The 12,973-nt window shown below is 45.4% G+C and overlaps 1 protein-coding gene across 7 annotated transcripts in view; it reads left to right on the top strand.

Moving 5' to 3' along the window:
- LOC122552180 (adhesion G protein-coupled receptor E3-like) overlaps positions 1–12,973 on the top strand; it is a 49,506-nt gene that overhangs the window by 21,243 nt on the left and 15,290 nt on the right. For 6 of the 7 annotated variants that reach the window (XM_087983310.1, XM_043694753.2, XM_087983309.1 and 3 more), the window contains 4 exons: positions 2,984–3,106; positions 3,833–4,014; positions 7,947–8,105; positions 10,073–10,279. In XM_087983310.1, the coding sequence (XP_087839436.1) occupies positions 2,984–3,106; positions 3,833–4,014; positions 7,947–8,105; positions 10,073–10,279 (671 nt within the window). The remainder of the gene's footprint in view (positions 1–2,983; positions 3,107–3,832; positions 4,015–7,946; positions 8,106–10,072; positions 10,280–12,973) is intronic. The other variant, XM_043694752.2, reaches the window with a different exon arrangement.

The raw sequence follows: 12,973 nt of genomic DNA, 5'->3' as shown, positions 1-12,973 counted from the left end.
AGTTTCCCAAACTAAACTAGTCCCACTTGCCTGTCTTTGGCCCATATCCATCCAAACCTTTCCTGTCCATATACCTATCCAAAGGTTTTTTAAATATTGTAACTGTACCTGCATCTATCACTTTCTATGGCAGTTCATCCCACATATGAACCACTGTCTGTGAGAAAAAGTTACCCCTCAGGTCCCTTTTAAATCTTTCTCCTCTTGCCTTACAAATATGCCCCCTATTATTAAACACCCCGTCCCAAGGGAAAAGACCTTTGCTATCCACTTCATATATGTCCCTCATGATTTTATAAACCCCTCAACCTCCTAGACTCCAGTGAAAAAGGTCCCAGCCTATTCAGCCTATCCTTACAACACTCCAGTCTGGGAAACTTGGTCAGCATGGATGAGTTGGACCAAAGGGTCTGCTTCAATGCTGTGTGACTCTTTGACTCTGTGGCTGTAGTTTGTGTGAAAAGGTTTGACCTCATCTTCATCGCAAATTAACAACACCTTACTTTGAGACTGCATCCCTGTGTTCTAGCTTGGTCAGCCAGTAGAAACAACCTGTCAATGTCTACCCTGTCAAACTCCGAACCATAAGATGTAGGAGCAGAATTAGGCCATTCAGCCCATCAAGTCTGCTCTACTATTCAATCATTAGATTAGATTAGATTACTTTACAGTGTGGAAACAGGCCCTTCGGCCCAACAAGTCCACACCGACCCACCGAAGCGCAACGCACCTATAACCCTACATTTACCTCTTAGCTAACACTACAGACAATTTAGCATGGCCAATTCACCTGACCTGCACATCTTTGGGCTGTGGGAGGAAACCGGAGCACCCGGAGGAAACCCACACAGACACGGGGAGAATGTGCAAACTCCACACAGTCAGTCGCCTGAGGCGGGAATTGAACCCGGGTCTCTGGCGCTGTGAGGCAGCCATGCTAACCACTGTGCCACCGTGCCGCCCACAATATCATGCCTAATATGTTTCTCAACCTCATTCTCCTGTGTTCTCCCTGTGACCATTGATCCCCTTACTAATCAAGAGCCTATCTATCTCTCTCTGTCTTAATTACACTCAATGATTTGGCCTCCACAGCCTTCTGCGGCAGTGAGTTCCAGAGATTCGCCACCCTCTGGCTGAAGGAATTCCTCCTTATCTCACTTTTAAAGGATCATCCCTTCACTGAGGCTGTGCCCTTGGGTCCTAGTCTCTCCTACTGTTGGAAGCATCTTCATCACATCCACTGTATCTAGGCCTCTCAGTATTCTGTAAGTTTCAATCAGATCCCACTCACTCTGCTAACTCCATTGAATTAAGATCCAGAGTCGCCAACCACACCTCATATGACAAGCCCATCGTCCCTGCGATCATTCTTATAAATCTCATCTGGGCCCTCCCCAATGCCACTACATCCTTCCTTAGATATGGGGTACAAAGCTGCTTACAATATTCCATATGCGGTCTGACCAGAGCCTTATACACCCATAGCTGTACATCTCCGCTCTAGTTTTCCAGCCCTCTTGAAATGCAAGCTAACATTGCATTTGCCTTCCTAATCAGCAACTGAACCTGTATGTCAACCAGAAGAGAATCCTGAATTAGAACTCCCAAGTCCCTTTGCACTTCAGATTTCCAAAGCTTTTTTCCATTTAAAAAATAGTCTATGCCTCTATTCTTCCTGCTAAAATGTATAATTTCAGATCTTCCCACATTAAATTCCATCTCCCACTTCATGCCCATTTGACTAACCTGTATAAGGCCTTCTACACCCTCCTTGCTTTCACAACACTACCTGTCCCTCCACCTAAAGAGTGGTATAGTTGTCAATACAATCATTTCTCACTCTTCTAACCTCAAGCGAATGTAGGTCCAACCCAATCAATCTCTTTCCACCATACAGGCCCTTGAAACAAGTCCAGTGAATGTATGTTTCCCTCAGCCAATATCTCTAAAACAATAACCAAAAAAAAGTGAAAGAACTGCAGATGCTGGAAGTCCAAAACAAAAACAGAAGTTGCTGGAAAAGCTCAGCCTATCTGGCAGAATCTGTGGAGATAAAGCAGAGTTAATGTTTTGGGTCCAATGATCATTCTTTAGAACTGCCGGTAACTGGGAAATGGTCAGAATGATCCAATAATGGGCTGGGACGGTCAGGGGGAAGAGTAAACAATCAGTGAAAATGGAGCCCAGAGAGAGAGAGAAAAACAGGCAAAGTTCTGGGTAAAGGTCAGCCTGGGAGAATGAATAGCTGCTAATGGGGACCATTAATGGCTGACAATGGATAGTGTGTGGTAGCAGCCCATGTTATGAAAAGGCGAAAGTGAGGATTGCAGATGTTTGAGATTAGCGTCGAGAGTGTGGTACTGGAAAAGCACAGCAGGTCAGGCAGCATCCGAGGAGCAGGAGAATCAACATTTTGGCGAAAGCCTTTCATCAGGAATTCCTGCTCCTCAGATGCTGCCTGACCTGTTGTGCTTTTCCAGCACGACCCTCTCGACGTGTTATGACAAGGTCTGGCGTATGTGGAGGTTTGGATAAGAACATGGGAGAAGGTGCTCAAGTCCTAAAATTGTTGAACAGCATCTTATTTTCTGCTTGGGAACACTCCAACCTTCCAGACTCAACACTGAGTTCAACAATTTTACTCCCATGTCCTTCCATCAAACCCCACACACCGGCTTGGCCAAACCACCCTACCCTGCACGGTGGAGAATGTGCAAACTCCACACAGACAGTCACCCGAGGCTGGTGTCAAACCCAGGTCCCTGGCGCTGTGAGGCAACAGTGCTAACCACCATGCTGCTGTGAATTAATTACCAGGTTGTAAAAGCTAGGCCAGCAGGAGTACACAACATGGCCTCTCTTCTTGTCAGAGCAACCAGGAGATGACCCAATTGTGGAACACATCACCCACAGACACAAACAGAGGAGTTTATCACATTTATTACTGACCAGATCAATGTGCTTTGTGTTTAACTTGTAGGTTTTGATGTTCGCATCATCCAAATGCAGGACCATTCAAAAATACCTGACAAAATAACTCTCCACGCGAAGGGAAACAGAATGGATGCTTATTCACGGACGGTCACAGAGGGAGAAACAGGTGGTGAGCTTTCATTTATTCGGGCAATGTTTTCTATTTGCCTGTTTTGATAGACCTGGAGCTGCTGGAGCTATCAGCCCTTGCCAATATTTCAATGAGAATGATGTTAGCCCTTTGCATTGAAGGTTAAAAATCTTGCATTGATTTAGCACCGTTTGTGACCTGACAATGTCACAGACTTCATAATGCAGTCATGGGTTATTGTAATGTAGGAAACACGACAGTCAGACTCTATGCGACTAACAGGAATCAGACAGCAACCAGCTAGTCTACTTTAGCGATACTGAGTGATAAACATTGGTCAAGATGCCAGGGGAAACAGACTGCTCTGCTGTTCTTCAAATCTGTGCTGTGGGATCCTACATCTCCAGAGGACTGAAGATCCAGTTAACATCTTTTTGCACATCTGACAGTGCAGCACCTCCTCAGTGGGTCTTACACTCAAGTCTCTGGAGTAGGACTTGAAATCACTGCCTTCTAATGTAACAGAACTCAGAGCACAAGTAGATCATTCAGCCCATCGGCCCTTCAAGGCTAACTTTCCCCCTCAATGCCATTTTCTTGTACTATTCCCATATCCCTTGATACCTTTAATATCCTCAAAAGGCACAAATACTACCCACTGGATTGTAAATCATATCCTGTAGTCAGTAGGTGGTTGCTCGTTATTCTTGCAGGTATTCGAGATGAGCTAATTTGCATTGTATTTTCTGACAAATACCTGGACAGGGTCCATTGCCATTGCTTTCATCTCGTATGACCGACTGAATTTCCTCCAGAGTGGGCATTTCATTGAGAATGAAAGGACAAGGCCTTACCAGTTGATCTCGGGAGTGGTGTCGGCCACAATTGGAAACCACAGGCGTCACGAACTCCGTGAAAGAGTCAACATCACGCTGAAACATAAAAAGGTCAGAGGCGTTACAACTACTCATTTGGCCCAGAGTGCAGAATAAATTGTGCCTCATGTCAAAGGGATTAAAGATAACTAGTGACTTAATGGTTTACTGGTGCGATGGGAGCTCATTTACACTTCTGCTGCTGATATCCTAACTCACTCCATTATCCGTGTGCTCGCTGTACTCCAACCAATCCAGCAACACCTCCGTTTTAAAATTCTCAACCTTGTTTTCCAATCTGTCTACATCTTTGTCCTCTCTCTATGTCTGTAATCCGCCAAAATCTGTGCTTTCTTTCAAATGTTTCTTTATCATTTGTTCACGGGATGTAGCATGTCACTGACCGAACCCTCAAGTTCCCAGAAGGCAGACAGCCACTTGGCTGTAGGTTTAGAGACAGATGTAGGCCAGACCGGTTAAGCATGGAAGATTTCCTTCCCTAACAGGCATTAGTGAACCAGACGGATTCCAATAACAAGTGACAGTGGTTGCATATTTTCCATCAAGCTGGCTTTTAATTCCAAATTCATTTTTTATTTAATTCAAATTTCAGTACTGCCATGCAGGACCCCAGGTCCCCGGGCCAATCAATTAGTCCAATGACATTACCAGCTGTCTCCTCCAATTCTAAAAATCTCATGACACCAGCTTATAGTCCAACAGATTTATGTGGAAGTATAAGCTTTCAGAGCACTGCTCCTTCATCAGGTAGTTAGTGGAGTAGGATCATAAGATGCAGTATTTACAGCAAAAGATCACAGTGTTATACAACTGATGCAATATAATGAACAAACTTTGTGAGAAGATTTGTAGCTCGGGTGCTCGTTGTTGTGGTTCTGTTCGCCGAGCTGGAGGTTTTTGTTGCAAACGTTTCGTCCCCTGTCTAGGTGACATCCTCAGTGCTTGGGAGCCTCCTGTGAAGCGCTTCTGTGGTGTTTCCTCCGGTGTTTATAGTGGCCTGTCCCTGCCGCTTCCGATTGTCAGTTTCAGCTGTCCGCTGTAGTGGCCGGTATATTGGGTCCAGGTCGATGTGTTTGTTGATGGGAGTTTGTGGATGAGTGCCATGCTTCTAGGAATTCCCTGGCTGTTCTTTGTTTCGCTTGCCCTATAATGGTAGTGTTGTCCCAGTCAAATTCATGTTGCTTGTTGTCTGCATGTGTGGCTACTAAGGATAGCTGGTCGTGTTGTTTTGTGGCTAGTTGATGTTCGTGGATGCGGATCGTTAGCTGTCTTCCTGTTTGTCCTATATAGTGTTTTGTGCTAACGATCCGCATCCACAAACATCAACTAGCCACGAAACAACACGACCAGCTATCCTTAGTAGCCACACATGCAGACGACAAGCAACATGAATTTGACTGGGACAACACTACCATTATAGGGCAAGCGAAACAAAGAACAGCCAGGGAATTCCTAGAAGCATGGCACTCATCCACAAACTCCATCAACAAACACATCGACCTGGACCCAATATACCAGCCACTACAGCGGACAGCTGAAACTGACAACCGGAAGCGGCAGGGACAGGCCACTATAAATGCCAGAGGAAACACCACAGAAGCGCTTCACAGGAGGGTCCCAAGCACTGAGGATGTCACCTAGACAGGGGACGAAACGTTTGCAACAAAAACCTCCAGCTCGGCAAACAGAACCACAGCATTGAACAAACCTAGATTGCTGTTTTGTCTTTCATCTTTTAGAGTGGGTTGCAGGTTTCAATTCATTAATATGTAAATCCCAGAACTTCTTTCAAGTCACATTCCCAAGGTAACTTAAGGTTTTAGATAAAAAAGTGACATCTCAGCTCAAAGAATGCATTAAAGGTGTGAGGTTAGAGTCTGTATGTATTCAATCTTGACTGAGACTGGTTCTACTTCCAAAGTAGGAATTTATAGAAAGTCGCATGGATTTAAAAAAAAATTAACTGCCTACAGATTGTGTGCTTTTTGAACAAAATAGAATGTACCTGCAAATACAATTCTGCAAATACAAAGTTCCAATCCTGACTCCTGAAGTAATTTCCCCTCCCTCAATCCATTTTCTACGTGCCACCACTTGTATGTCATAAGATCATACAGTGATAGAGTCATACAGCACAGAAAAGGCCCTTCGGCCGATCAAGTCTGCACCGATATCGACACTAATCCCATTTCCCACACGAGACCTATAGCCTTGAATGCTATGACTTTTCAAGTGCTCACCCATTACTTTTAAAAGGTTGTGAGGTTTTATAGAGTCATAGAGATGTACAGCATGGAAACAGACCCTTCGGTCCAACCTGTCCATGCCAACCAGATATCCCAACCCAATCTAGTCCCACCTGCCAGCACCCAGCCGATATCCCTCCAAACCCTTCCTATTCATATACCCATCCAAATGCGTCTTAAATGTTGCAATTGTACCAGCCTCCACCACGTCCTCTGGCAGCTCATTTCATTCACGTACCATTCTCTGTGTGAAAATGTTGGCCCCTTAGGTCTCTTTTATATCTTTCCCCTCTCACCCTAAACCTATGCCCTCTAGTTCTGGACTCCCCCACCCCAGAGAAAAGACTTTGCCTATTTACCCTACCCATGCCCCTCATAATTTTGTCAACCTCTATAAGGTCACCCCTCAGCCTCCGACGTTCCAGGGAAAACAGCCCCAGCCTGTTCAGCCTCTCCCTATAGTTCAAATCCTCCAACCCTGGCAACATCCTTGTAAATCTTTTCTGAACCCTTTCAAGTTTCACAACATCTTTCCAATAGGAAGGAGACCAGAATTGCACGCAATATTCCAACAATGGCCTAACAAATGTCCTGTACAGCCGCAACATGACCTCCCAACTCCTGTACTCAATACTCTGACCAATAAAGGAAAGCATACCAAACACCTTCTTCACTATCCTATCTACCTGCAACTCCACTTTCAAGGAACTATGAACCTACAATTCAAGGTCTCTTTGTTCAGCAACACTCCCTAGGACCTTACCATTAAGTGTATAAGTCCTGCTAAGATTTGCTTTCCCAAACTGCAGCACCTCGCATTTATCTGAATTAAACTCCATCTGCCACTTCACAGTCCATTGGCCCATTGATCAAGATCCTGTTGTAATCTGAGGTAACCCTCTTTGCTGTCCACTACACCTCCAATTTTGGTATCATCTGCAAACTTACTAACTGTACCTCTTATGCTCGTGTCCAAATCATTTATGTAAATGACAAAAGGTAGAGGACCCAGCACCGATCCTTGTGGCACTCCACTGGTCACTGGCCTCCAGTCTGAAAAACAACCCTCCACCACCACCCTCTGTCTTCTACCTTTGAGCCAGTTCTGTATCCAAATGGCTAGTTCTCCCTGTATTCCATGAGACCTAACCTTGCTAATCAGTCTCCCATGGGGACATCCAGTACTTCCTCTTCTGTAATATGGACATTTTGCAAGATGTCACCATCTATTTCCCTAAAGTCTATATCTTCCATATCCTTTTCCACAGCCAATACTGATGCACAATACTCATGTAGTCTCTCCCCCATTTTCTGCGGCTCCACACAAAGGCCACCGTGCTGATCTTTGAGGGGCTCTATTCTCTCCCTAGTTACCCTTTTGTCCTTCATGTATTTGTGAAAACTCTTTGGATTCTCCTTAATTCTATTTGCCAAAGCTATCAGAAGTGCATTCCAAACCTCCACCACCCTCTGTGTAAAGCCAATTTTACCACAAAATTCCTCTTCATGTCTTGCCATTCTGTCTAGACTTTAAGCTCCAAGATACCCTTTCTCAACCTCTCCACCCCTCCGGAGCATTCTCCTTTATATACTTGCTTTAGCCAGACTTTCCCAATCTCTCACTATATGGCTCAGAGTCAGATCTTGATCGATGGTGTTCTTGGGAAGTGTCTGACTACACTAAAGGCGCCATTCAAATTCATGCAAGTTCCTGTTGTAAACTCCTGTCTCACACAGAGAACTGATGGGTGGCTGGCATGCGTTTACTGGAACCACATGGAGGACAGAAGTCACTGGTCACCTGATGGATGTGTCATGATCGCTTCAAACAAGACCCACACAGTGTGTGGCTGCCACCATCTGTCCAGCTTCGCCGTTCTCATGACAGCTGTGGAGGTACATTATTCGGGCCACCTTTGGAAGACTATGTTCAGTTCTGGTCTCCCTGCTGTCGGAGAAATGTTGTTAAACTCAAAAGAGTTCTGAAAAGATTTGCAAGAATGTTGCCAGGGTTGGAGGGTTTGAGCTCCAGGGAGAGGCTGAACAGGCTGGCGCTATTTTCCCTGGAGCGTCGGAGGCTGAGGGGTGACCTTATAGAGGTTTATAAAAGCATAAGGGGCATGGTTTGGGTGAAGAGTCAAGGTTTTTCCCTGGGTAGAGGGATCCAAAACTAGAGAGCATAGGTTTAAGGTGAGGGAGAAAGATTTGAAAGGGACCTAGGGCGCAACTTTATCATGAAGGAGATTAGATTACTTACAGTGTGGAAACAGGCCCTTCGGCCCAACAAGTCCACACTGCCCCACCGAAGCACAACCCACCCATACCCCTACATATACCCCTTACCTAACACTACGGGCAATTTAGTATGGCCAAATCACCTGACCTGCACATCTTTGGACTGTGGGAGGATACCGGAGCACCCGGAGGAAACCCACGCAGACACGGGGAGAACGTGCAAACTCCACACAGTCAGTCGCCTGAGGCGGGAATTGAACCCGGGTCCCTGGCGCTGTGAGGCAGCAGTGCTAATCACCGTGCCAACGTGCCGCCCAGAGATGGTGCATGTATGGGATGAGCTGCCAGAGGAAGTGGTGGATGCTGGTGCAATCACAACTTTTAGAAGGCATCTGGATGGACGTATGAATAGGAAGAGGGATATGGGACAAATGCTAACAAATGGGACTAGATTAATTTATGATATCTGGTCGGCATGGAGTTAGACTGAAGAGGAGAAAGTGAGGACTGCAGATGCTGGAGATCAGAGCTGAAAAGTGTGTTGCTGGAAAAGCGCAGCAGGTCAGGCAGCATCAAGGAGCAGGAGAATCAACGTTTCGGGCATAAGCCTTCCTGAAGAAGGGCTTATGCCCAAAACATCGATTCTTCTGCTCCTTTGATGCTGCCTGACCTGCTGCGCTTTTCCAGCAACACATTTTTCAGTTAGACTGAAGAGTCTGTTTCTGTGTTTTACAACTCTAGAAATCTATGACAAAGTGTTGGGGGGGAGTGTTACCTTTATGTCTAGTCCAAGGACACTGGGACTATTTTGAACTGCCTACCTCCAGTATTGGTTAAAGCTAGGTCTCTCAACATGGATCTGGAATTAGACCTAGCTCTTCCCTGGTCAGTCTCTGAGCTACAATTCAAGCTGTAAGTGCAGGGTTTTGGATCCAATTATACGACTCAATCCCTACATTACAGTTCACAGAGCTCAGACTTGTTCCATAGCTTCACCATGTCCCACCTCTTCATTCCCAATTTTACCTCTTCCCAAAGGAAGAGCTGTTTTACCTCTCTCCTTCCAGAATGAGTGCTATTGCACTCGATGGTAGATGAAGAGAAAGCTCACATGGAACATAGACACCAACTCTTCACAAATCTCCAAGGCCATGGGAACACCATCAAGTTCCCAACTAGCACACATATTGGCTATTCCTTCACAAATGTGCAACTCCCTCCCTAACAGCACTCTGGGGGTACCTGGATGTTAGGACTGCAGTGGCTCAAGAACAGGACCACCTTCTCAAGGACAAGTAGGGATAGTCCATAACTAGTGGCTTGACCCGCTGGAGCAAGACTCACGCCTCAGCAAAGACTTTCATTGGGAAGTCGATATCCTTCAATGCTGTCAATTCGATTTCTCAGTGACCTGGAAGGTGAGGGCCTGAGGATAGAGTCGAAACTGACAGCAAGGGAAATGCCATTATCACATGTCCTGCTAATCACATAGCCATTAAAAGAAGATACGAAATGTGTCTGTATTGCAACAGGGAAGTAGTGCTATCAGCAGAGGAGGGAAGAGAGCAAAGTCATAGTTTCAGTTGCATTTCTGGAAGGTGGTTATGAGTTGTGCTCTACTCATTTAGGAGGATGGTCACTTGGATTGGAACCTCAGTATCATAACGTTGGTTGGGATCAGCTTGTCACTGATGTGCCTGGGCTTCACTATCATCACGTTTCGGTTCTGCACCCAAGTTACCAGCCACAACCACACCATCCACATCAACCTGTGCATCACCCTGTTTCTGGCTGAGCTACTTTTCCTGGTGGGCATTCACAAAACCAACAACAAGGTGAGCAAATTTCAAGGTTCACAACCACACCCGTCTACCCCCACCTCAACCACCACCACCCTCCCAAACCATTGTATAAATTTCCAGTTCATTCAGTGCTGACTGGATGTGGGATGTTAGCCTTCCTTTACAAAGACAGCTGGATGGGGATTGAGCCAAGATCAGTGGGGGGGCCCTCTATTGGAACTGAGGCACCTTAAGTGAAAAGGAAGTGCTGAGCAAAAACTGGCAACAAGGGTTCAAATACCACAATGGCAGCTGATGTAACTTGAATTCAAATTAATAAACCTCTGGAATTTAAAGAAAAAAATAATTTCAGTAATGACCATCATGAAGCACTCAGCAATAGTCATAAAACCCCACCTGGTTCACTGAGGTCCTCTCAGGTAGGAAATCTGTAGTCCTTACCTGGACTGGCCTACTTGCAACTCCAGGCCAACAGTCCTGTGGTTGACTGTGAACCATCATCTGAGGTAGTATAGCAAGCCACTCAGTGCTGGTGCAATTCAGGATGGACAGCCAATTCTGACCTTGCCATTGATGGCCACATTCCATAAAGGAGAAAGGAATTCAGCATAGTTCCACCTTTACAAGTTTACTTCCAACTTATTCTACATATACTGTGAATGCATTCTTGTTAGGTTCAGTCAGTAGTGGTCTTGTCTTTGATTGAGGGATTTCATCACACCAGAACTTGAGTACATGAGCGAGACTGGCTCATATTGTTGGAGAATGTGAGAACTGCAGATGCTGGAGATCAGAGCTGAAAATGTGTTGCTGGAAAAGCGCAGCAGGTCAGGCAGCATCCAAGGAGCAGGAGAATCGACGTTTCGGCATGAGCCCTTCCTGAAGAAGGGCTCATGCCCAAAACGTCGATTCTCCTGCTCCTTGGATGCTGCCTGATCCGCTGCACTTTTCCAGCAACACATTTTCAGCTCTGGCTCATATTATTGAAGGATTGCAGCCCAGTTGCAGGGCCCTCATTTACATCTGCTATTCCCTAGTGATTGACATATCTCCTAACTTCACAAAGAGTGTCTTGCACCTCCATTCAGATGGATGCACTTCCAACAACACTCAAGAAGCTTGGCATCACCAGGACAACATAATCTATTCAGTTGGTATCCTATACCCCATGTCAAATATACACTGGCTGCACTGTATACCATCTATGTAATGCTTTACAGCAACTTTGTAACAGCATCTGCCAAACTTACCACCTGGAAGGAGAATGGCAGTGAGCATAGGAACACTGCTCACACACTCCCCAGGTTTGGCCCCAAGTCACATGGCATGTATAATGTTACACCTCACCGAGGTGGCATGCCGGAAATCAAGCCCTGTTATTCCCTGAGTTGTGATAACGATTTTAAATAGGATACAGAATTCCCTAATTACTCTGTCTGTTCGACCCAGCTTGATAGAAAGCACAGAATAAATTTCTGAACTGAACAAGAATCACTAGTTATTACAAATAGAACATAGAACATTACAGCGCAGTACAAGCCCTTCAGCCCCCGATGTTGCACCGATCTGTGGAACCAATCTGAAGCCCATCTAGCCTACACTATTACACTTTCATCCATATGTTTATCCAATGACCATTTAAATGCCCTTAAAGTTGGCGAGTCTACTACTGTTGCAGCTAGTGCATTCCATGCCCCTACTAGTCTCTGAGTAAAGAACCTACCTCTGACATCTGTCCTATATCTATCACCCCTCAATTTAAAGCTATGGCCCCTCATGCTAGCCATCACTATCCGAGGAAAAAGGCTCTCACTGTCCACCCTATCTAACCCTCTGATTATCTTACATGTCTCAATTAAGTCACCTCTCAACCTTCTTGTCTCTAACAAAAAAACAGACTCAACACCCTCAGCCTTTTCTCATCAGACCTTCCCTCCATGCCAGTCAACATTCTAGTAAATCTCAATAACTATAGGTAACAGTTACAAACCATCAGCATAATAAGAAGAGTGTAACTCTTCTAGTTACACATCTCACACACACATGATTTAAGAAACAGTGTTATGGGTAAACTAGGAAAGTAGTTCAGTGGTCTCTGTTCACAGGATTTGCTGAGATGTTCCTTGTGCTGGTTAGAACATACCTTCTCAGTCTTCCTTCCCCTGATGCTTCCACTGGTTTGCAAAGAGGCACAGGATGGCTCTGACTTACTAATTCAAAGATCACAATTTATAGCAACTGCTGGAGGAAAATAACCAGTTATTTTCAGGCTTAAAGTGGCTTTTACTGCAGAGAATTGAGAACTCCTGAGCTGGTGGAGGTCTGAGGCCTTCTCTGTATCTTACTGACAGCTCCAAGTAGTTCAGCTACTTGGGAACCAATTACACCATGTTGGCAGGTAGAAGCTGTTCGTAATCGATAGCTGGCCACTAGTCCATAAACCTGATTGTGGCTAACCAAATCTTCATTTGGACACAACGTTTTGGCTCCAGCTCATCTGCAAATGGGATTTCAACGGGTGGCATGGTGGCTCAGTGGTTAGCACTGCTGCTTCACAGCACCAGGGACCTGAGTTCAATCCCAGCCTCGGGCAACTGTGTGGAGTTTGCACATTCTCTCAGTGTCTGCGTGAGGTTTCCTCCGGGTGCTCTGGATTCCTCCCAAAGATGTGCAGGTTAAGGTGAATTACTGTGCTAAATTGCCCATAGTGTTCAGGGATGTATAGAT

This window comes from Chiloscyllium plagiosum, unplaced genomic scaffold (assembly GCF_037043375.1).
Source record: "Chiloscyllium plagiosum isolate Xiang-an unplaced genomic scaffold, Cpla_swu_hap1 HiC_scaffold_45, whole genome shotgun sequence".
Lineage (NCBI taxonomy): Eukaryota > Metazoa > Chordata > Chondrichthyes > Orectolobiformes > Hemiscylliidae > Chiloscyllium > Chiloscyllium plagiosum.
This window is presented reverse-complemented; position numbering and strand designations above follow the sequence as displayed.